This window comes from Phyllobates terribilis, unplaced genomic scaffold, assembly GCF_046119375.1.
Source record: "Phyllobates terribilis strain yellow unplaced genomic scaffold, ASM4611937v1 Scaffold_4__5_contigs__length_816908805, whole genome shotgun sequence".
Lineage (NCBI taxonomy): Eukaryota > Metazoa > Chordata > Amphibia > Anura > Dendrobatidae > Phyllobates > Phyllobates terribilis.
This window is the reverse complement of record NW_027362764.1, coordinates 795,317,498-795,343,077: the sequence shown is the minus strand read 5'-3', so window position 1 is coordinate 795,343,077 and position 25,580 is coordinate 795,317,498. Positions and strand designations below refer to the sequence as shown.

The 25,580-nt window shown below is 46.8% G+C and overlaps 1 protein-coding gene across 2 annotated transcripts in view; it reads left to right on the top strand.

Moving 5' to 3' along the window:
- LOC141266087 (cytochrome P450 2C20-like) overlaps positions 1–25,580 on the top strand; it is a 451,920-nt gene that overhangs the window by 28,584 nt on the left and 397,756 nt on the right. For both annotated transcript variants that reach the window (XM_073679995.1, XM_073679993.1), the window contains exon 2: positions 10,326–10,507. In XM_073679995.1, the coding sequence (XP_073536096.1) occupies positions 10,331–10,507 (177 nt within the window). In that variant the 5' untranslated portion in view covers positions 10,326–10,330. The remainder of the gene's footprint in view (positions 1–10,325; positions 10,508–25,580) is intronic.

Here is a 25,580-nt window from a genome sequence, read left to right as displayed (position 1 = left end):
CCAGGCATGGTCGTGTGTGACAATGGTCGGAATCTGGTGGCGGCTCTGAGGCGAGACAAGCTCACACATGTACTATGCCTGGCCTATGTGCTTAACCTCGTGGTTCAGCGGTTTTTCAAAAACTACCTGCATCTGTCGGATCTGCTTGTCAAAGTCCGCCGCCTGTGTGCCCATTTTAGAAAGTCAGCTACAGCTTCCGCCGCTCTTGCCATGCTTCAGCATCGTTTGCAGCTTCCAGCTCACAGACTGATCTGTGATGTCCCCACGTGTTGTAGCTCTACATTGTAGATGTCAGGAAGGATTTGTGAACAGTATAGGGCAGTTGTTGACTGCCAGCATCAACAACACAGTCGGTATTCAGGTCAGACTCCACACATAAAACCTCAGGAGTGGACATGAATGTCAGACATTTGTACCATCCTCCAAAACTTTGAGGACTCCACCAAGATGGTGAGCGGCGATGACATCATAATTAGGGTCAACATCCTGCTTCTCAGTCTTCTGAAACACTCTCTGCTCACAATTAAAGAGGATGCATTGCAGGCGGAGCACGATGAGATGGAGCAAGGAACCAAACATGGTGATTCCACATAGCCCAGCCGCATCTCATTCCAACGTGGATTGGATGACAATGAGGAAAAGGAGGAGCAGGAGGAAGAACAGGAGCTAGTTTCCTGCGCTATAGATGGTACTACATGCACACATGTCATATCGTCTGTACAGCATGCATGGCCTGAGGACAGGGAGGAGGAGGAAGAGGAGGAGGATGAGGAGGAGAGCATGGTTTTATCATCCTCTTGGTGAGGACACGGAACTCTTGCCTATTTTCAGTCTAGCACACATGGCTGAGTTTATGTTACGCTGCCTTTCCCGTGACCCTCGCGTAGTCCAAATTTTGGGTGACAGTCATTACTGGTTGGTGACACTTCTAGACCCACGCTACAAGGAGAACTTTCTGTCTCTTATTCCCTTGCAGGACAGGCCTAATAAAATGGTGCAGTACCAGAAGGCCCTTGGTGCGGAATTATTTAAAAAATTCCCATCTGAAAACGCTGGCGGCAGAGGTCAAAGTTCGTTGGGCAAACAAGGAGTACAGGCAAGAGAGCCACAAATGCAATCCAGCAGAGGCAGGGGAACACTGTCGAAGTTCTGGGACAGTTTTCTCAGACCTTCCCATCGCACAGGCCCTGAGGCGCGGGGTATTCTCCCAAAGAAGGAAAAGTTTCGGAAGATGATAAGGAAGTACCTTGCTGACCATACCAACATCCTCCGTGATTCCTCTGTGCCTTGTAATTATTGGGTATCCAAGCTAGATACGTGTCATGAACTGGCTCTCTACGCCTTGGAGGTCCTGGCCTGCCCTGTCGCTAGCGTTTTGTCAGAGCGGGTTTTTAGTGCTGCCGGTGGAATTATAACCGATAGGTGCGTCCGCCTGTTAACATAAAATGTTCACAGGCTGACTCTTACAAAAATGAACAAGGGCTGGATTGGGCCAGACTTCTCAACACCACCGAATGATAGCAGCATAACATAAACTCAAATACTGTGTCTTTTCCCATGCACCTTTTCACACCCAGACATGGGTATAAGCTTCATGGTTTTGTCTGTTTGCTCTTGTCCTCCTCCCTCTCCGCATCCTCATCCTCCACCACCATATCACCACCATATGTACCATATGAACATATCTACATTTCTTGCAAGGGGCATTGGACTTCCTCCAAATTTTTGCCAGCCGTTGCTTCACTTCATAGGCAAACAATATAGTAGACTCACTTCCTAATAATGGGAGCATTTTCTGCAGGAGGCCCTCTGACCTGTACATCTCTTGCAAGGGGCATTCGAGTTCCTATAAATTTTTGGCTGCTGTTGCTTAACTGCATACCCTATAACTGAATAGCAGACCTTCTCCTTTCTAATGGCAACATGTTGTTACTGTGGCCCAGCTGTATGTGCCTTTAAATTGTTAGTGAAGTTTTTCCCAAATTTTGGCATTCCTTGCAGTCACAGCATGGGCATTACCACTACTGGAGACCCGCTCCTTTATAATGGAAACATTTTTTTTAATGAGACCCTCCTCCTTGTCTCTTCAAAGTGGTATTGGGCTGAGTCCAAATTTTTGGCAGCCCTTGCAGTCACTGCATACGGAATAACAGTATAGGAGACCCACTTGTTAATAATGGGAACAACAAAGCATAGCCGGCTGATGGCTCTCTAAGAATAGTGATGGCCGACTGCTGGCCCTTTAAGAATAGTAAAGGCCGCCTGATGGCCCTATAAAATTAGTCTTTGTGACTTTCAAAGTCCCTCCATCATAAATGAAACAGGATGTATCTGATGAAGTGTCACATGGCCAGATAAGGTTGTAAAATGTTAAAATTACATTTCCTGGTGAATGTATTTGTCACGGCTGAAAGCAATGCAAAAGTGCAAAAACGGATCAAAAACGCTACGTGTGAACATACACCAAGGTGTGGAGGAGCATTTTTGTTTTTGGTTATTTATTTTGCCTTTTATACAAGTCATTACCCTAGAAAGGATGCTCCTTAACATATTTCCCAGGAAAATCCATTTTGGTTTTGTTTTGGTATGTTTTATTGTGAGTCCGTAAAAGTGGCATAATACTCTGACAACGTTGTTGACAGCAGTGACCTGGGAGTCAGAAATGCTTCCAGGGGTCTTCCCCACGATGTCCCCATGTCATTTGAGCACTGTTCCCATCGATTTGGGCAATTTTTAGGCCCTCTGCAGACCGCCGGGGGGTAAGCGCCTGAAAAATGCTCGAGTTTCCCATAGACTTACATTGGGCTTGTTGCTCGGTCCAAGCACTAGAGTATTCCAATTTGCTCGACTTGAACAACGAGTACCCGAGCATTTTAGTGGTCGCTCATCACTACTATCTATCTATCTATATATCCATATAGCTATCCATTATCTATCTTAGATAGATAATTAGATAGGTCAACAGATAACAAATAGATAGATATATAAATAATATATATATATATATAATAGATATATATACAGATAGATATAAATATGTGATATATATAATCTGCTTTTCATGTGTACCTTACTGTTCATGTAATTTATTAAAAAAATAGTACATTTCTAGAGAAAAAATGGCCTAGGATCCCCTGTAATTTTATAAACCAGCAGAGTGAAAGCGGACAGCTGGGGCAGATGTTTTTACCCTGGGAAGGGGGTAATACCCATGGAGCTTCCCAGGCTACTAATATCAACTCCCAGCTGTGTACTTAGCCTTCACTGGCTATTAAAATGGGGGACCCCCCCAAAAGAATGACATGGAGGTCCCCCGTAATTTTATTAACCAGCAGAGGGAAAGTGGACAGCTGGGGCAGATGTTTTTAACCTGGGAAGGGGGTAATACCCATGGAGCTTCCCAGGCTACTAATATCAACCCCCAGCGGTATACATAGCCTTCACTGGCTATTAAAATGGGGGACCCCCCCAAAAGTGATGTGGGGTCCCCCTATTTTAATAGCTATCAGGGGCTATGCAGATAACTGGGGGCTGATATTAATAGCCTAGGAAGGGGCCATGAATATTGGCCCCCTTCGAAGCTAGAAACAGCAGCCCTTAGCTGCCCCAGAAATGGCGCATCCATATCATGCGTCAATTCTGGCACGTAGCCTTCCTCTGCCCACTGCCCTGCAGCAGTGACAGTGACATCAAGCCCATGTTAGTAATGGAGAGGCATCTATAAGACGCCCCCATTACTAACCCCACAGTGTAAGTAAAAGGTAAAATAAAACACCCATACCCAGAATAAAATATTTTATTTGAAGACAGTATTCCTTTAATATTCTAAATTAAACCATACTTACTGTCACACCCATTCCAGCTGAAACCCTTGATCACCTGTAATAAAAATAAAATAATAAACCAACCTCATTCTTACCTTTCCGACGCAGTCCAAATAACGAGGGTCCCACGAAGATTCCATGAACAGAGCGCCACACTGTATCTCAGCATGATGCCACAGCGCTCTGATCGAGGTAATGCAATTATCGCTATCAGAGCCTGTGTTTCCTGCGCTGTCATGAAAATGACGGCTCGGGAAACCAGGTAAATTCGGGTCCCCCATTCACATGAATGGGGTCATGTTCGGGGTTCGGGTACTGTTCTGGTATTAGCCGAACCTAAACAGTGACGGGTTCGCCCATCACTAGTCATTAGAGTTATGCTACCTAGCAGTAGAGGGTTAAATTAGGATTGTGGCTTATATCTAAAATTATTAGGGTGTATAATCACTCAAATACATGCACTGCTATATAAGATAAAATGCCCAATAATGCTATTAGACATCATAAACCGACAGAAATATCAAATTCTATTGTAGTGCCACTCCAATTCATATAGATAATGACATGATATTAAAGCCGTATCAATCCTGTATGCAACTAGCGTGAGACAGTATGCGAGAAGGTGTTTGATCTGGAAGGTGTAGTATCTCCATGCTGGAGACCACGCCAGCGCACGGACGTGCTGACAATGCAGCTGCAGGCACGCTAATAGATAGTGTGCCGGTGCTGGAGCGCACATAGCTATCCTGACCTAGTTAACCCTGTCTGCATAATTTTATACTATCCGACTCTAATTAACATGTGATAAACAAGCGGGTCATGTGTCCCTCATGTGCGTTTCACCGGAAACCCGGCTTTTTTCAAAGGGTGGGGTCGGCCTCATGCTTTGGCTATTTATGGTAATGTAATGGAGGCAAGAGAGCATTTAAGAGAATTATTACAGGATGCTTTAAAGATGGAGAGAGATTGCCATCTGCTGGTCAGGCGCAGTCAAGCGGAACCAAGATGTACAAGGGAAGTTGAAGTGGGAGCAGATCTAGACGCTGGACCCAGTCAAGTGACTTCCAGGAAGGAGTTCCTGAAGTTAAGAGGCCAGTGAGCCAAGCCTGAGGAGTTTTTGGCGCCAAGCAGCAGAGAGGAGCAGACATGCTCCCTACATGCTGAGAAGCCCCACGTGGCAGGCCTAAGTCAGAGACCTGCGAGGTGCCGCAGCTGGACACCGGTGGATGAGCTCCGGATCCATCACAGATGTGACCCGAGTGCTGTGCCTATTGAGGAGAGACAGAACTTGCTTGTGGAGCTGAGTGAGTTCGCGGAACCCGACTTCGCCCGCCGACAGACGAGGTCTGGACCCCCCTATCCACGGCTTGAGAGACTGCCTCCAACGGCCAGGAAGAGAGGAGTTGGGAGACGGCTGAGCCAGGAAAGTCACGCCAGTGAAGGCAGAGGAGCTGCATACGTGAACAGGGCCGTCACTTCTACTGTTCACTCACGGTATCGGGGCCAGTTGGGTTTAGGTACTCAGGTTGGGAGGGGAACAGTTGGGGCGGAAGAAGCTAAACATGATTTAATTGACTTCTTCTGGATCTTTTATTCCCCAATAAGTTTGATGCTGTTCAGATTGGATTGTAGGGTATATCTGCTTGCTCCCCAACATTCCTGCAAGGAGATATCTACATCCTTGGCCAGATTCCCAAGATCCCAGAACATCTCAATTAGTATCCGTAGTGTGAATGATGAGGATGGATGAAGAATAAGATGGAAATATAGTTAGAAGAAGGGATGAGGGTCAGAACTAGGAGAGTGATCAGGATAGAGGAAGGAAAAAATGGAGATGTGGACCTAAGCTGGGATGAGGTTCAGAACTAGGATAGTGCTCATGATGGAGGAAGAATAAGATGTAGATATAGTCAGAGGTTGTGATGAGGATCATGACTAGGAGATGGTTCAGTATAAACAAAGGATAAGATGGAGATATAGTCCTAGGAGAGGACGACAGTCAGAACTAGGGGATTGATTAGGATGAAGGAAAGATAAGATAGACACATAGAGGATGTGATGAGGACCAGAACTAAGAGATTGATCAATATAGATGAAAGATAAGATAGAGATATAGTCAGAGGATGGGATGAGGGTCAGAACTAGGGGATTGATCAGGATGGAGAAAGAACAAGACGGAGATATAGTCAGATGATGGAACAAGTGTCAGAAGAAGGAGAAAAATCAGGATGGAGGAAGAATAAGATGGAGATATAGTCAGAGGATTGAACGGGTGTCAGAAAAGAGTAATCAGGATAGATGAATGATAAGACAGAGATTTAGTCAGAAAATATGCCATGGGTCAGAAAGAGGAGCGTAATCAGGACTAGGGATATATAGTCAGAGGACAGGTCAAGGATCAGAAGTAGGAGAACGATCAAAATGGAGGAAGTGTCAGAGGACTATAGGGTGTGGTCAGGATTGGGATAGACCCCTGATGGAGACCGTTTGGTGAGATCATTGCCTTCAGTGTTTAGTGAGCACAGAACTGGGACTAATAACTGTTCCACAGCCAAATTGGGTCAGAGACAAAGAACTGTTGAACTCAACTAATTTTGTGGTGCTGAAAATGAATATGAAACTTAAATATGCCGGTTGACTCTAATTTTCAAGATCCAGAGGAAATAGTAATTACACTGTGTTCCAAATTATTATGCAAATAATATTTTCTCAGATTTTCCCAAATTCCCTATATGAATTGCAGTCATTGTAATTTTCCAGTCAAATAACTATTAGAGTACAATTGAAAGGTTTTTGTACAAACTGCCTATGATAACTGTATTTTTTTAAAAAATAAAAAACTCAAACTGCACTCAAAATGCATGTTCCAAATTATTATGCACAGCAGAGTTTTCAACCTTTTCATTTTAATAAAGAACAAAAAAATGGTCATTTTTGAAATTATAAGCATTAGCAGGTTATTACAAACTGAAATCAAACAGTTTTCAACTCAAAACTTTATTCTAGGTGATGTCACATTTGCACATAGGACCCCTTGTTCGAAAGGAGCTTCTGAACTCTCTCGTCCATTGAATTTGTCAGGTTTTGGATGGTTTCTGCTTCAATTGTTTTGCATGAGGACAGAATACCCTCCCAGAGCTGTTGCTTAGATGTGAACTGCCTCCCGCCATCATAGACACTCCTTTTGATGATGTTCCAGAGGTTCTCAATGGGGTTGAGGTCAGGGGAGCATGGGTGCCGCACCATAAGTCTGTCCCCTTTTATGCCCATATCAGCCAGAGATGCAGATGTGTTATGTGCAGCATGAGACGGTGCATTATCATGCATGAAAATGATCTTGCAGCGGAATACACTGTTCTACTTCTTGAACCATGGAAGGAAGTGCTGTTTGAGAAACTCAACATACATTATGGAGTTCATCTTTACCCCTTCAGGGATCCTAAAAGGGCCGACAATCTCTCTCCCCATGATTCCAGCCCAAAACATTACTCCAACTCCTCCTTGTTAGCGCCGTAGCTGTGTTTGCATGGGGTGTCCATCAACCAGCCATCCTCCACTCCATCCATCTGGACCATAGAGATCATTTCATGCATGATAATGCCCCGTCTCATGCTGCACATAACACATCTGCATTTCTGGCTGCTATGGGCACAAAAGGGGACAAACTTATGGTGTGGCACCCATGCTCCCCTGACCTCAACCCCATTGAGATCCTCTGGAGCATCATCAAAAGGAGTGTCTATGATGGCGGGAGGCAGTTCACATCTAAGCAACAGCTCTGGGAGGGTATTCTGTCCTCATGCAAAACAATTGAAGCAGAAACCATCCAAAACCTGACAAATTCAATGGATGAGAGAGTTCAGAAGCTCCTTTCGAACAAGGGGTCCTATGTGCAAATGTAACATCACCTAGAATAAAGTTTTGAGTTGAAAACTGTTTGATTTCAGTTTGTAATAACCTGCTAATACTTATAATTTCAAAAATGACCATTTTTTTGTTCTTTATTAAAATGAAAAGGTTGAAAACTCTGCTGTGCATAATAATTTGGAACATGCATTTTGAGTGCAGTTTGAGTTTTTTATTTTTTTAAAAACATCCTGTTATCATAGGCAGTTTCTACAAAAACCTTTCAATTGTACTCTAATAGTTATTTGACTGGAAAATTACAATGACTGCATTTCATATAGGTAATTTTGGAAAATCTGAGAAAATATTATTTGCATAATAATTTGGAACACAGTGTAGTTCTGACATCTTTCATGCAGGCTTATAGAAAAATTGTGTCTTTATTACTTTATAATCAATATTGTATTGTTAGTAGCTCGTCTATTACATCATCTATTTAGTCTTTTGAGCCTTCAGTATTCTATCATCTTAGGGCGACCAATCAAAAAATGCCAAATCCTCTCCGATGACGTCATTCTAATTACAGTTGCGTCTCCTACTTTTATTAATGCTCTTTGTGTATAGTAAACAGTTTTAAGATTCCTTAGCTTAGTTTCTTGGCATATTGATATGTTTCTATATATTTTTTCTGACATGCCTCGTTCTTGAATTAACAAAGCGGATAGTTTTTGCTACATATAAGGAGAAGTCATTTTTGAGTCACAAAGGTGAAACTTGACTACTGTGATAAGGAAAGCCTACAACCTGTATTTTGACTGAAGAATAGGAGATCAGGACAAGAGTTGGGCTCCACACATATGCTGCAATACATGTGCATCACATCTTACCCAGCGGTTGCATGGGAAGAGACAATCTATGCTTTTTGCAGCAGAAATTATCTGGAGAGAGCCAACCGATCACACTACCAATTGCTATTTTTGCATGGTGCCCCCCATTAGGAAAGTAGTTTCAAGGAATAAGTGGACTTTACAGTATCCAAAACTTCCATCTGCAATATACTCAGTACCACATACAGAAGAACTGCTGGCTCCAAAAGCACCAGAAACATTTTCAGCCGAATCAAGTGAGGAAGAAGAGGGCGCCTGGTTCCATGAAGCATCTTTCTCTCACAATTCAGACTTTCTGTCAGCAACCTCAACGTAACAACATCTTATAACACAAAGTGAACTGAATTCTGAGGTTTGGATCTGCCCCAGAGTAAAGCTGAGCACTTAGATTTCCAGCTACAGTAATGGAATCTCCTAGATGGCGATGTTCGGATTTCTTTGTTCCCTCAACCGAGATAAAGATCTTGTCCAATACTTCTTCATGGAGGGCGATCTTGTGGCATGCAACAACTTATCTGAAGATAAGTCATAATCCAGAGGAATGGGGGCTCTTCATCGATTCCTCCAAAGCAAGCCTAAAAGCCGTCTTGCTGCATAATTGCAATGTGCTACCTTCAATTCCAGTAGGTTAAACAGTGCACATAAAAGAAACCTATGACAAAATGAAACAGCTGTTGAGGGGCCTGAACTATGAGCAAAATTGGTGACCCCTCTGTGGTGACTTAAAGGTGAAGGCCCTCTTACTTGGTCTCCAAGGTGGATGCATAAAGTCTTGCTGCTTTCTGTGTGAGTGGAATAGTCGTGCAAGAGAATATCCCTACAATAAAAGTGACCGACCTCTCCGACATTCATTTCAGCCATTAAAGAGTAAAAATCTACTGCATCCAGCACTTGTTCACCAATCAAATATGATTTTGTTACCACAACTGCATATCACATTGGGCCTAATGAAGAACTTTGTGAAGGCAATGGATAAAAAAAACAAAAGCATCAAGTATCTCATTAACAAATTTCCAAGGTTGAGTGAAAAAAAGATAAGGGAAGGAGTCTTTATTGGAGCTCAGATTCGTAAGCTTCTTCATGATGAGGATTTTCTCTGTTTTTTGCAGGGAAAATAAAAGCCTGCATGGGTCACATTCACATTACTGGGAACTCAAAAGCAGATAACTATGAAGAGTTGGTGGAAAATCTCCTGAAACATTTAAGAATCATGGCTTAAAGATTAATTTCTTACATTCGCATCTAGACTTATTTCCGCCAAACTGAGCAGCAGCGAGCGACGAGCATGATGAGATATTGCGGCTATGGAGAAAAGATATCAAGGAAAATGGAATCCATCAATGCTGCAGATTACTGAGGACAATTGTAAGAGATGATCAGATGCAGGAGTACAAGAGACAAGCAAAAAAGAGCCGTCACTAAATGAGGAGCAAATGTAGAGCGATTTCTGTAACTTTATAATTCACAATAGTGTTTAGACTTTTTACTTATTGGAATTGTTGCTGAGTTTCCACCAAAAAAATATTTGAAAATTGACACAAAATATTCTGCGTCTTTATATTTGCAAAAATAATAATGTTTGAAAGTGCTGAAACTATTTTGAATGAATTATCAGTAGCATTAAAAGGAAAACTCTTTGTAGAAAAAATTGTCAGATTTGAATTCAGGAGGTGAAAATCATTTAGAAATGGCTGATTTGATAACTGAACCTGACGACTTTTGAAAATATGTAAAACATTGTTATCAAATTCTCTGTTTCTAATCACAGGAGCCATGGAGCTGTCCACCATCCTCGCTCTTTCTCTTGTACTTCTCTTCACTGTCTACATTTTCCTCTCCTGGGTCAGACAACATAGATACCGGTCACTGCCTCCCGGACCTACCCCAATTCCTCTGCTGGGTACCCCCAAATACATGCATTTAAAAAATGCCCCCAAGAATTTCCCAGAGGTAAGTGTCTACAAGGAGACATAGTGCAGTGCATGTTGGTAATGCAGATATTGTGTGTCCTGTTTTTCGCTCATCATGCTGTAGAGATGCAGGATTTATCATTTTCAGGCTGCTCAGTGTGAGATGTAGACAACCGGAGCTCTGATCCTGATCTGCTATCTGCATCAGCTTGGATTTGTGTTATATACAAGGCATGTCCTATATAAAAAGACATACAAACAAATGAGAGATCTTAAAAATGCAAATTATGGTAATTCCAAAAAAGCAAATCAGCTGAATAAGCTTCATGCAAACCATTCACAAGCAGGGATGCTGGGCTGTCTTCTTTAATGAAAATTACAGATGAGCAAATCAATTAGATGTGGAATTTTTGGAGAATTTGTCGGACCCAAATTGTATCAGCTAGAGAAGGCTCACATACCCTCAGCTGTGGTTGAGCTTCCACAAAATGCTGCACAGCTATCGCAGCACATGGCATAGCACAGTCAACGAGGATGGACTATCGTAGCCTGTGTAAAAGCCGAGGCAGGGTGTGCAGCAAACATATTGGACTGAATCTGAAATGTAAGAAAGCATCTCAGCTTAGAGATAGAAATAAGGAGAGAACCTCACAAACCACTGAAGGAATTGTAAGACTGTATTCGCACATTATGGAAGCATTGCGTATTAGAAAAAAAATCTTGATATGTGAATGCAACCTAAAGATGACAGAACTGCAATGAAGAACATTAGTGTGTGCAGAGAAGAGAAGCGTGCCAGACACATTTTTAGGGCAATTGGAGGCTTTCTATTCGTCATGAATTAAGTTTTCTTGAAAAATTTGGCAAATCTGACAAACTTAAATTTTCAAAGATTCCGTCATTTGTAGTAGAAATAAGGAAGTTTTTAAAAACCGTCTGACTTTACTATCCATGGATGGCTTGTCATTCACTATAGTGTTACCTACTCTTTGGATATAGTGGGGGTCCTTCATCTGTGATGTTCACATGCTCTAATAAAAAAGGAGCAGAAGGGCTGATTATATAATAATTATTATGGGGTATAATAATCCTTCTCATGGACCCTTCAAATTTTGTCATCTTATTGATGGTTAAAGAGCTGCAGTCCCCAAGTGGCACTAGGGTTACAGTAGATAAAAGAAGTAAGCCCTCCGATATCACCATCATACCTGTGTCATCCACATTATGAAATAGCATATGTTATGATCAGACAATGAACAACCAGGGAATGAATATTTTGAGATTTCAGCTCTGAAGCCTGCATGTGTATAAAACAAGATGACCATACACAATAAGACCATTTACTGTACAATGTCATCGGTCTTCTCCTCCACTGGTGGCTCACTGTAGTAGTTGCCTCCTCAGCCTCCGGACTTGCGATCTTTACCTCTTTTCCTACCACATTGTTTTTATTTTGGTTGCTGAGCAGAATGTGTGTCAGAGGAGACTGTGTGGAGATCTCTATGCGTGACATGCAGAAGTAGGGTTGTGCTTCAGAAGCATCCAGAAACTAGAGGGGTGAACACAGTCACAGGAGACAGGGAGTGTTTAGCAGAGCCCCAGGGGAATTGTGGGGAACTTGTTATTGTAGTCTGGCTGAAGCCGAAGAGAAAGGTGGTGTGCTATATGGATCTGACAGAAGGCAACTGAACAGGCTTCAGATGAGGAGAGAAACTAAACACAGGTCAGATAAACTCCCTGAACTAACAGTGCAAAGTATTATCGGGCAGGAAGATAAGGACCGGAAGGAATTGTGTCATAGGGATCATCTCCCTCATCAAACCCTCCCCCCCTCCATCTCAATGCAGGATAAAGAATGCTGTGTACTATTGTGTCCTTGTGAAGGAAAAGCTTGTGGTTGTGTATGCATAGAAGTGTGCTGCTAAGAGATCTAATCTATGCTGAATTATGCTACTGAAGAGACTGAAGTTACTGTGCCTGCTTTAATAAAGAGTACTGTGGTGAAGCCTGTTTCTTCAAAGAGTTAAATGGTACTGGTTGTACTTGAATAAACTCCACTGTTAATCTGTTGAAAAAGACTCTTGTCAGCTGTGTCTGGTCCGCAATTGAACCTATCATGTGTGCCTGAGAGAAGCTGCAGCCTATGGTCGCCCTGAGTAACGGTTCCCCCAGGATTCCAAAGAATTCATGAAACGCGTCTCGCCCTATCTGGACCTAGCAGCGTGCGTGTAACATATGTCATGAGTCTGGAGTGTGCCTCCTTTAGGCAGTACATAAGATCTAATAATGAAGGTGACTCTTTACCAAGATAAATTCACAGACGGGTGAATCATAAACTCACCGAACAAGACATTGTGAACGTTCCTACATACACAACAAAAACGGACAATGAAAGCAGTAGAGACAGGCACTGTGCTGTGTTTTGGTCACAGAGGATTGCTTATGCTTGTAAGAGCCAACCTCATACAAAAATGAAGGCCGTATGCCACCTAAACCACATGGTTACCTCCTGGACTGTCATATCTTTGGCTATTGCCATAGGCTGCTTTTTTTTCTCTGTCCAAAGCTGCGCATCTCTATGTGAGTGTCTACTTCATAGCTGGGTAGTAGTGGGGGAAAGGAGCACTTACTATATATGTTGTGCTACACCCATAGGCAGATTATAATGAGGGCAATCTGGGCTACCGCCAAGTGCCTGAGGATCTGGGGTGCCCATAGATTGTCCCAATTATAATTCGCAATCAAGTGTTTTTTGACACTGCTGCAGCCGCATGTTTAAATTGTCACCGCCACAGTGCATTATGCTATATGGAGGACTATGGGGAGTACATTAAACCATATGGAGACCTATGGAGGTGCATTTTACAGTATAGAGGACTATGGGGTGCATTATACTATATGGAGGACTATGGAGATGCATTATACTATAAAAAAGACTACGGGGCATATTATGCTGTATGAAGGACTATGGAATGTGCATTATACTGTATGAATGACTATGGGTGTGTATTATACTGTATGGTGGACTATGGCGTATGCATTATACTGTATGAAGGACTATAGGATGTGCAAGATATTGTATGAATGACTATGGGAGTGCATTATACTATATGGAGGACTATGGGGTGTGCATTATACTATATGAAAGACTATAGGGTGAGCATTATACTGTATAGAAGACTATGGATGGTGCATTATACTCTAGGGAGGACTATGGATAGTGCATTATACTTCTGCTATGGGGCCCCATAACTTCTATGTATGCCCCTAGTGAGTATAATGGTTTATTTCTTTCTATACATTAAAGAACAGTTGCAGAATAGGGGACATGTATTCTAGGATAGGGGATATATATATCCGGATGTCGCCAGGATAAGCGACATATATACCAGGATGAGGGACATATATACAAGAATGGAGGAGACAGATATATATATATACTGTACATTGTGAGAGAGTCACTGGTGAAGTATGTGAGGGGAGATATGTTTCACTATGATTTTTAGCCTTAGTGAACTAAACCTATAATTTCCTCCAGCATGTTATGTGTTGGGGGTTAAACCAACCACCATGTTCAAAGGGAGGGTTTATTTGTGAATGACAATTGTGAAGGGCGGGAGGTCATTTACCATATCTCCACCTCAGGGTGTGGCTGAGGAAGGTTAAATGCTCAGTCACTGTTTTTTTTCTCTGTTGTCATCTGGAGAAGGAAGTCTCCAGGTGGTGTGTGTGAAAGCCAGAGAGCTCCACAGATGGACTTTTATTTGGTGGAACTTCATTGTGCTACCCAGAGCGGGAGAAACCCCGGTCACATATGGACTTTTCTACACTTTATTTTTTTGTTTTCCGTTATTCCGGAGAGGACATGTTTATCTTGTGGAACTCTGCTAAGGTTTATGCCATATCCCAATAAACCTCCAGGAAATTAACCCAAGACATGTTTTCCTGTTTCTCCCTCTGTGAAAGCCGAGCAAGGCGCTTTACCACAGTTGGTGTGAGAGTGCTGGCAAGATTCCAGGAACACATGTACCTGCCACAGAGAATGGTGGATGTCCTGGGTGAAGGCCGTCAGCCAGCCAGAGATGTCCGGCAGCATGGGGGAGCTCCTCAAGCACCTACACCAGCAGCACCTGCAGAGCCAGCAAAGCCAGCAGAGCATACAGAAGCAGTACCAGGAGGAGCTACAGCATTACCGGGATCAACAGCAGCAGCAGATCCTGCAGCAGCAGCAAGCTTAGCAGGAAACAACAAAACTGTTGCTACAACAGATCCAGTTGCAGCAGAAAGCACAGCAGCAGCACCAACAGAAGTAGTAGCAGATACAGCTTCTGGGGGACGCCATGCAGACCGACCGCCCTACCCCTAGGGCTGACTGATGACTCACACGTCAGGAGGTGGTAAGACCATGCAGAAGATGACCCCAGGGGATGATGTAGAAGCCTTTCTAACAGTTTTTGAGAGGGTGGCTGATCGGGAGAGACTTTCACCAGAGCAGGGCAGAGCAGGGAAAAGTGAACCCCAAAGGCATATTATGACTTAGCACTGCAGGATGCCAAGGCATATGCCAAACTAAAGACAGAGATCTTGGCACACCTGGGAGTGAATATGGCGGTGAGAGCCCAACGAGTCCACCACTGGACGTATACCGGTGACAAACCCCCTCGCTGGTATATGTTTGACTTACTGCATCTGGTTCAGAAGTGGTTGAAGCCGGAGTCTTCTACTTCTGCCCAGATGGTCGAGTGGGTTGTGATTGACAGATTCATACACTCCCTTCCCAGGTCGGTACAGACTTGGGTTGCCCAGGGCGACCCTCAGAACACGGACGACATCGTCGGCATAGTAGAGAGGTGACAGGTGGTTGAGAAATCCCTGGGGATACCAGACATAGTCACTTCCCCGTAGTTGAATACCCAAATGGGGGTGGGTTCACCATGGAGGGGATCTAGAGCCCCAACTGGGGGGCGTCCCAATTCCACTGAGGGTGTCGCAAAGACTGTTGTTAAGCATGTGGTCTGTTGGCAGGGTCACAATCCTGGACACATAGCCGCCCGGTGTCTTATGTTCGATGTGTCAATGGACTGCAGCCTAGGCAGACGTTGCTCATATTACGCTTATCCGGCCTGCAATGTGGAATGTCAACCCAGGGGGAGCCCGCAGGCATGTGCCGTGTCCATGAATAGAGTAAGGGTGCTTGGACTATTGGACTCTGGGAGTCTGGTGACTTTAGCCAGTGCCACCCTTCCCCATTAGCTGGTCCCTGCCAAAACGGTGGTCGTTCGGTGCATACATGGGGATGCCAAAGACTATCCTGTGGACAGAGTGACAGTGGGAACAGACTGTAGTGCCCAGTCCAATGAGTTCGGGGTGGTCAAGGACCTGATACATCCCATCATATTGGGGAACTATTTTTCTTTGTTTTGGGACTTGTGGGGGGAAGGGAACCGGACTAAGTCGAGTGGACAAAATCCAGGCCCATAGGGAAGAACCTTCTTCGAAATCTTAAGTGGATGAGTTCCCACTGTGTCTCCTTGCCGGTGATGAGGGCGAGACTGTGACCGAGGAGGCTGACCTCCCTGAGTTAGATGTGTCTAATAAGAACTTTGGAACTGCTCAGGTTCGGGACCTGGCCTTAAAGGGGGCGTTTGACCAGGTTACTGTATGTAATGGGGTTGCTCAAGAGCCGGGGGCCAACACCAGGTTTCCCCACTTTGCAGTTCAGGGGAAGTTACTATGTCGGGTGACCAAACTAAGGGGTGATGAGATAGTTGAACAGCTGTTAGTTCCAGAGCCATACCGACAGAGGGTATTAGATATGGCCCATTCACATGTTATGGGGGGACACCTGGGGGTTGAGAAAACTCAGGAGAGGATATTGAGGAGGTTTTATTGGCCAGGATGTTACCGAAAGATCCTAAGCTATTGTAGGTCCTGCCCCACCTGCCAGATAACCGCTCCCTCTTCCTACTTCTGTAGTCTTCTAATCCTACTACCGGTGATATAAATCCCCTTTGAGAGGATTGACATGAACCTAGTAGGGCCCTTAGTCAAGTCAGCATGGGGCCACCAATATATTCTGGTGGTGATGGACTATGCGACCTGGTATCCAGAAGCGGTACCACTAAGGAACTCATCGAGTTGGAGCATAACCCGGGAACTTGTCCATATATTATATACTAACCAATCAAGGAACCTCCGTTCATGAGCAAGTTAATGAAGGAGCTGTGTAAGGTTGCCCATCTGCGAACCTCCGTTTACCATCCGCAGACAGACGGCCTGATGGAGCGCTTTAATAAAACCTTAAAAACGATGCTCAAGAAAGTTGTAGAGAAGAATGGATGTGGGACTACCTGCTACCGTTCCTGCTCTTCTCGGTAAAGGAGGTTCCGCAAGCCTCTACTGGTTTCTCCTCATTTGAGCTACTGTATGGACGACATCCGTGAGGTCTCCTGGATATTGCTTAAGAAACGTGGGAAACCGAGGTTACGCCAGACCGGAGCATCATTAAACATGTGGCCCAGATGCAGGAGTAAATGGTGAAAGTGATGCCTATCGTGATGGCGCATCTCCTCCTGGCAAGGGTCTATAACCGATCAGGGAGGCTGAGGCAGTTCCAGCCTGGGGACCTTGTTCTGGTGCTAATCCCCACAGTCGAGAGCAAGTTCCTGGCTAAGTGGCAATGCCCGTATGAGGTGGGGGAGAAAATCATCAAAGTTAATTCTAAAGTCCACCAGCCCGGCCGAAGAAAGCCGCATCAGATATATCATGTAAGATTACTTAAGCTTGGCATGATCGGGAACCCGTGGGAGCTCCTTGCATGGGAGCCGCTCCTGAAGGCAAGGAGAAGGATGTCACAATACCAGAGACTCTATCGCCGGCCCAGAAACAACAGTGTTGAGAACTGCTACAGCGAAATTGTGACCTGTTATCAGAGTTGCCGGGGCATATGTAGGTGGTAGAGCATGGTGTGTTAACAAAGCGGCATGTAAGAGTGAACCGGAAGTCCTATAGGGTTCCTGAAGCACTCTGAGAGATTATCTCATTTGAGTTGAAATGGATGTTAGACCTTGGCATGATAGAGTAGTCAAAAATGGGTGGTCGAGTCCTATCGTTTTCGGGCCAAAACCCAATGGGGAGTGGAGGTTTTGCAATGACTACCGTTGACTGAATGAGGTATCCAGGTGTGACGCATACCAATGTCCCATGTCGATGAACTCAGTGAGAGGCTTGGACCTGCGAGATATATTACCACCCTTGACCTGACGAAGGGCTACTGGCAGGCAGTTCCTCATGTCCCAGAGGGCCAAGAACAAGATGGCTGTTTCGACACCTGATGGGTGTTTCTAATACCCTAGGATGCCTTTCGGACTGCAGGGGGCCCCAGCCACCTTCCAGAGGGCTATGGATTGGATCCTAGCCCCACATTAGAAGTATGCTGCAGCCTACCTTGACGATATTGTGGTCTGTATCCCAGACTGGGCTAGTCATCTATCAAAGGTACAGGCGATTCTGAATGCACTGTGGAAGGCGGAATTTATTATAAATCCAAAAATGTGCCATTGAGAAGGAGGAAGCCAAGTAGTTAGTGTTACGGATCCGGGTGGTGGAACCTCTGTGCTGCGGTGCAAGGAGGGACCAGAGGGGCGTAACTAGGTATTAACTCGGACCGACCAAGGCTGTACGGCGGCTCAATCAACTTCGTGACCAGGGAAGGACCGAGCAGAGGGACCAGGTGCTACTCTGGGGACCGACCTTGTATGAGAGCAGGTGACTCCCACGGGTCAGAAGACAGGGACTGACCGGTACAGCAGATGAGCATGGCATTCAGGCTGACTGGTGATCCAGGCAGACGGACTGGCAGGCATGGCAGGTAACAAGCAGGAGCCTCCAGGTAGGTGGGCTGGTAGTCACGGCTGGTAACAGGCAGGTGCTTCTAGGTAAGTGGGCTGGCAGGCATGGCAGGTAACAGGCAGGAGCCTCCAGGTAGGCTGGCTGGTAGGCACGGCAGGTAACAGGCAGGTGCTCCTAGGTAAGCAGGCGGACAGAGCCCATAGACAGACTGGCGGACTGGACTGTAGACAGACTGTCGGGCTGGAGAGTAGACAAGCAGGCGGACTGGACTAGTAGTCAGGTTGGCGGACAGGACTTGTACTCTGGCTGGCGGGCTGGACTTGTAGTCTGGCTGGCGGGCTGGACTGGTAGTCAGGCTAGCAGCGGGAGCTGAGGGCTGAAGCAGAGTATCACACACAAAGCTACAACCTTGCATGGGCACCTCCATATTGGAGGAGGTGGTGCCTTTAATAGGGGAAGTCCTCCGGCGCGCGCAGCCCCCTTGAGAGGGAGGGAGCGCACGCACGCCCTAAACACAGAGCCGGGGAGGCTGCGAGCAACAGCAGCAGCTGCAGGGAGGCCAGAAGACGCTGGAGCAGGACCACGGCGGTAAGGGGGACGGCGTCTCTGCCGGGCAGAGAAGCGGGGCGTGGATGTTCTCCCTGGGCTCCCAAATTATCTCCTCTGGGCCAAACCCCTTCCAATCCACCAGAAAAAAGGTTTACCCTCTTGGTGTCCAGAATGTTCTCTACCTCATAGACTTCCTCAGTGGAGACCGGAGCTGGGGAGGTACCTGGATTGTCGGAAAAAGAATTAAGCACAACTGGTGTGAGGAGAGATACGTGGAAGGAGTTGGGAATCCATAAGGAGGCCGGGAGTTTTAACTTGTAGGCTACTGGGTTGATTTGCTTGAGGACTTCAAATGGGCCGATGAACCGTGGGCCCAATTTATAGGAGGATATTTTGAGACGAACATGTTTGGAGGAGAGCCAAACCTTGTCTCCCGGATGGAATTGAGGTGCATCCAGACATCTCTTATCAGCATGCTTCTTCATCCGCTCAGAGGATTGAAGAAGTGCGGATCTAGTGTCCTCCCAAATAGTGCAAAATTCACTGACCAGAGACTCCACGGCCGGGTTGTCCACTGAAGCGGAGACGGGAAACGGAATCCGGGGATGTTGACCGTAGACCACAAAGAACGGGGTCTTGTAAGAAGATTCGCTCTCATGGTTGTTGTAGGAGAACTCGGCCCATAGTAGGAGCCCCACCCAATCGGTAAAGTGAGCGTTGACGAAGTGCCGGAGGTAGCTGGTAAGGATCTGGTTGATACGCTCCACTTGGCCATTGGACTGCAGATGGTAAGTGGAGGAGAAATCCAGGGTGACATCCAGCAGCTTACATGTAGCTCTCCAGAAGCGCAAAGTGAACTGGACCCTTGATCAGACACAATGTGGAGGGGTAGGCCGTGGAGATGAAAGATGTGATGGATGAAGTCCTTAGCCAGCACAGATGCAGACGGGAGACCAGGCAGAGGGATGAAGTGGGCCATTTTAGAAAAGCGGTTAGCGACCACCCAAATGATCGTACAACCGGCAGAAACAGGGAGTTCCGTAATAAAGTCCATAGCAATGTGTTGCCATGGGGCAGCAGGTATGGGAAGAGGCAGGAGATGGCCGGCAGGAAGATGTCTGGTAACCTTGTTGCGGGCACAGGACGAACAGGCCGTGACGAAGTCTACCACATCCTGGCGCAGGGTAGACCACCAGTAATGCCGGGTAATGAGCAGGAAGGTCTTCTTCCGGCCAGCATGGCCGGCTAATTTGGATGAATGACCCCAGTGAAGAACCTTCTTACGATCCGGAACCGCTACAAACGTCTTACCGGGTGGGAGATGAGACAGATCCAAGGGGGCCACATTCATCAGTTTGGAGGGATCGATGATTTTCTTAGGCTCCTCCTCTTGATCGGAAGACAGAAAGGATCGGGACAAGGCGTCTGCTTTAACGTTCTTGTCCGCCGGGCGGTAATGTAGGGTAAAGTTAAAGCGGGAGAATAACAAAGACCACCGGGCCTGACACAGATTGAGTCTTTGGGTCTCTGAAGATAAGCCAAGTTTTTATGGTCAGTATAGATGACCACCAGGTGCAGAGTCCCATCGAGCAGGTAACGCAACTCCTCCAGCGCCAATTTGATGGCTAGCAGTTCTCGGTCTCCTATGGAGTAGTTGCGCTCAGACGGGGAGAAGAGCTTGGAGAAGAAGCCGCAGGTTACCATTCTTCCGGATGGAGATTTCTGGGTGAGCACCGCTCCGTCTCGGGAAGAGGAAGCATCAACCTCCAGAAAGAATTGTTTGTTTTTATCCAGACGGTGCAGCACAGGGGCAGAAGAGAAGGCTTGTTTTAAAGAGAGGAAGGCATCCTCCGCTTCGGATGGCCATTCCTTAGGATTTGCTCACTTTCGGGTGAGCGCAGAGATGGGAGCAGTCCGGGAAGAGAAATGTGGGATGAAGAGATGGTAATAGTTGGCGAAGCCCAGGAATCGCTGAATCGCCTTCAACCCCTCCAGACGGGGCCACTTTAAGACGGCAGAGACCTTCTCTGTGTCCATCCGTAGACCAGTCTTAGAGATAATATAGCTCAGGAACGGAAGAGAGGACTGCTCGAAGAGGCACTTCTCAAATTTTGCATATAGGTGATTCTGCCTGAGCCTAAGCAGGACCTGACGAACATCCCACCGATGTGAGGGAAGATCGGGGGAGAAGACCAAGATGTCATCCAAGTATACCACCACGCAAGAATATAAGAGGTCACGGAAGATGTCATTAACTAATTCTTGGAAGACGGCGGGACCATTACAGTGACCGAAGGGCATCACACGGTATTCATAGTGACCGTTCCGGGTATTGAATGCCGTCTTCCACTCGTCTCCTTGGCGGATCCGGACCAGGTTATACGCCCCACGAAGATCGAGCTTGGTGAAGATCTTCGCGTCTTTAAGGAGGTCGAACAGCTCAGAGATGAGAGGCAGGGGGTATTTGTTTTTGACAGTGATTTGGTTGAGTCCTCTATAATCGATACATGGATGAAGTGAACCGTCTTTCTTTTTAACGAAGAAGAATCTGGCTCCAGCCGGGGAGGAAATTTCCGGATGAATCCCCTAGCCAGATTTTCTTCGCTGTACTCCGACATGGCCCGGGTTTTCGGCCAACGACAATGGGTAGACACGGCCACGGGGTGGAGTGGCACCGGGTATCAGGTCGATAGGACAATCATATGGCCTATGGGGTGGCAGAGTCTCTGCCTCCTTCTTGTTGAAGACATCAGCATAGGACCAGTAGAGTGCCGGTAGACTGGCTAAATTAGTCAGAGTAGACGGGGGTCGAGCAGGGCGAACCGGATCCAGGCAGGTCCCATGGCAATCCTGCCCCCAACGGAGCACTTCACCGGATTGCCATTTCAGAATGGGTTCATGTTTCTGTAGCCAGGGTAGACCTAGCAAAAGGGGATGAGAGTGTCTGGAAAATACATGGAAGGAAATCCTCTCTGAGTGAAGCATTACCACCTGCAGGGTTACGGGCTCTGTGACGAGCAAGATGGCCACCGGAAGGAGTCTTCCATCCTTTGAAGTGACTGCCAATGGTTCGGTCAGAGGTTTGGTAGGAATCTGATACTTCTCAACAAGGGACTGGGATATGAGATTCCCAGCGGCTCCAGAATCCAGATGTGTGGTTTCAAAGAAGCGGTTCTCTCCACAGGAAATAGAGATGGATAAAGTCAAGAACGGATTTACTTTTGCCTAGGATGACCTCTCCGAACGGTCCTAGACACTGGAGTTTCCCGGCTTCACCGGGCAGGAACGAATCAGGTGCTCCTTAGTACCACAGTAGAAGCAGCTCTCCTCGGCTCGGCGTGTCTCTTGGCGAGATTTGACCATCTTGGTCAGGTCGATCTGCATAGGTTCGGGCGAGCATGCCCGGGGAGTTGCTGATTGCGAGGCCGGTTTCTGGAAAGCAGGAGCAAGACGAGGAAATCTTCTCTTCCGGGTAGTCTCCTTAGCACGTTCTAGGAAACGGATGTCAATCCGGGTTGCTAGTGACACCAGGTCATCCAGGGTGGTAGGGACTTCCCAGCCGGCTAACTCGTCCTTAATCCGGCCGGAAAGGCCCTCCCAGAAGGTGAACACCAGGGCCTCATTGTCCCAGGCAAGCTCAGAAGCGAGGGTACGGAGCCGTATGGCATACTGGGCCACGGTGAGACTCCCTTGGCAGAGACGGAGCAATGAGGAGGCAGTGGAGATCCTTCGTCCGGGTTCATCAAAGACCTTCCGGAAGGCACCAGGGAATCTCCTCTCTCCCATAGAGCGTTAAGCCATGCCAATGCTTTCCCGGTGAGGTGAGACATGATGAGCGCCACTTTGGCCCGGTCGGAGGGAAACTGATGTGGCAGAAGTTCAAAGTGCAGCGTGCACTGGTTCAGAAAGCCCCGACATAGGATGGGGTCACCTCCAAAACGAGGAGGCGCAGAAAGCCGGGGTCCTAGGCTGGAAGCCGTGGTATTGGTAGGTAGCGGCGCTGCCGGGGCGGGTGTCACTCGACTTGAGGCGGACACAGGTGGGACAGACAGCGTGTCCAGGCGAGAATTGACAGACCGCAGGTAGGTCAGGATGGTTTCCTTTTGGGATCTCTGACGAGAAACCTCCTGGAACAGTCAGCAAGCGAAAGGGCCTGAGAGCCACCGGGTTCCATGGCCCGTGCAAACTGTTACGGATCCGGGTGGTGGAACCTCTGTGCTGTGGTGCAAGGAGGGACCAGAGGGGCGTAACTAGGTATCAACTTGGACCGACCAAGGCCGTATGACGGCTCAATCGACTCCGTGACCAGGGAAGTACCGAGCAGAGGGACCAGGTGCTACTCTGGGGACCGACCTTGTATGAGAGCAGCTGACTCCCACGGGTCTGAAGGCATGGACTGACCGGTACAGCAGAAGAGCATGGCAGGCAGGCTGACGGGTGATCTGGGCAGACAGACTGGCAGGCATGGCAGGTAACAAGCAGGAGCCTCCAGGTAGGCGGGCTGGTAGGCACGGCTGGTAACAGGTAGGTGCTTCTAGGTAAGCGGGCTGGCAGGCACGGCAGGTAACAGGCAGGAGCCTCCAGGTAGGCTGGCTGGTAGGCACAGCAGGTAACAGGCAGGTGCTTCCAGGTAAGCAGGCAGACAGAGCCCATAGACAGACTGGCGGACTGGACTGTAGACAGACTGTCAGGCTGGAGAGTAGACAAGCAGGCAGACTGGTCTAGTAGTCAGGCTGGCGGACTGGACTTGTAGTCTGGCTGGCGGGCTGGACATGTAGTCTGACTGGCGGGCTGGACTTGTAGTCTGGCTGGCAGGCTGTACTGGTAGTCAGGCTAGCAGCGGGACCTGAGGACTGAAGCAGAGTATCACACACAAAGCTACAACCTTGCATGGGCACCTCCATATTGGAGGAGGTGCCTTTTATAGGGGAAGTCCTCCGGCCATTGGCCGGGGACTTTTTAGGACGACGTGCACAGCCCCTTTAATAGGGAGGGAGCGCGCACGCGCCCTAAGCAGAGAGCCGGGGAGGCTGCGTGCACCAGCAGAAGCTGTAGGGAGGCCAGAAGACGCCGGAGCAGGACCGCGGCGGTAGCAGAGACGCCGATGCTACACTTAGGCTATGTTGTCGGGAGAGGCGAAATTAAGCTGCAAGTCAACAAAGTCAAGGCAATCCAGAAATGGCCACAACCGCTCTCCAAGAAGCAGGTGAGAGCATTTCTTGGAATTGTGGTATATTACAGATGGTTTATCCCAAATTTTGCTATGATGACTGCGCCACTTACAGATCTTCTAAAAAGCACCAGATCCATGATGGCGAAATGGACGGATGAAATGGAGACGGCATTCCAACAGTTGAAGCTGGCACAGTGTAAGCAGCCCATCCTGGTCGCACCAGACTTTAATAAGGAATTTGTGGTCCAGACAGACGCTTCAGAAGTTGGCTTTGGAGCCATGCTCTCTCAAGAGGGAGAAACATCCCATTCTCTATCTGAGCTGGAAACTCTCATCCTACGGGAAAAACTATGCGATAGTAGAAAAAGAGTGCTTAGCCATAAAATGGGCCATAGATACACTTAGATATTACCTGCTAGGTGGGAAATTTAAGATCGTGTCATACTATACCCCTTTGAGGTGGTTGAGGGAAAAGAAGCGTAAGAATGCCCGGGTAACTAGGTGGATCTTAGATCTCCAGGAATTTATTCTTCACGTGGAGCATAGGCCCAGGAAGTTACACAGGAACATTGATGCCCTCTCTAGAATTCCCTGTCTGGTGTCTGAAGGTGCCCAAACCCCTGGCTTTGGGCATAGGAGGGGAATATGTGACAGAGTCACTGGTGAAGTATGTGAGGGGAGATACCGTATATTCCGGCGTATAAGACGACTTTTGAAGACTGAAAAATCTTCTGTCTAGTCTGGGGTCGTCTTATACGCCGGTAATGCTTTTGAACTTTCAGAAATTGACATGCGGGGATACTCTGGGGGTGTTAATAAGCTGCCGTGGCCGTATCCCTGCCATGTCGGAGTTAATATAAGGTGGAGGGAGTTAAAATACGGCGGCGGTAGGTCCAGACAGTCAGCGCTTCTGTGCTGAAACTGACACATCGCTGCGTATTCCCAGCTCCGGACACAGCGCAGGGCTTCTGTGCCGACAGCTTTCACTTGTCACAGAAGCGCTGCGCTGTGTCCGGAGCAGGGAAGTTCGCATCGCTTCTGTGACAATATATAAAAAGCCGGCAATTCAGCAGCGGCATAAGCCGGTACCCGACAATTTAGAATAGAAAGAATAGAGCTTCACACATAGATTAGATAGATAGAAACATGTCAGTCACATATATATGAAGTACAGTGACAGTGTTGCTTACTGTACTTGTCATCTAGTGTAAAGGATTTATTAAAACAAATATTAGTGTTTTCATGCACCGTCTCTTTAAAAAAGCCGGCCGGCAATTCAGTACCCGACAATTTATAACAGACAGAATAGAGCTTCACACATAGATTAGATAGATAGAAACATGTCAGTCACATATATATGAAGTACAGTGATAGTGTTGGTTACTGTACTTGTCATCTAGTGTTAAAATAAAGGATTTATTTAAAAAAAAATTGGCGTGGGGTTCCCCTTAATTTTAGGCTCTAGCGGAGGTTAAGCAGACAGCTGGGGCAGATGTTTGAAGCCTGGGAAGGGGGTAATACCCACGGAGCTTCCCAGGCT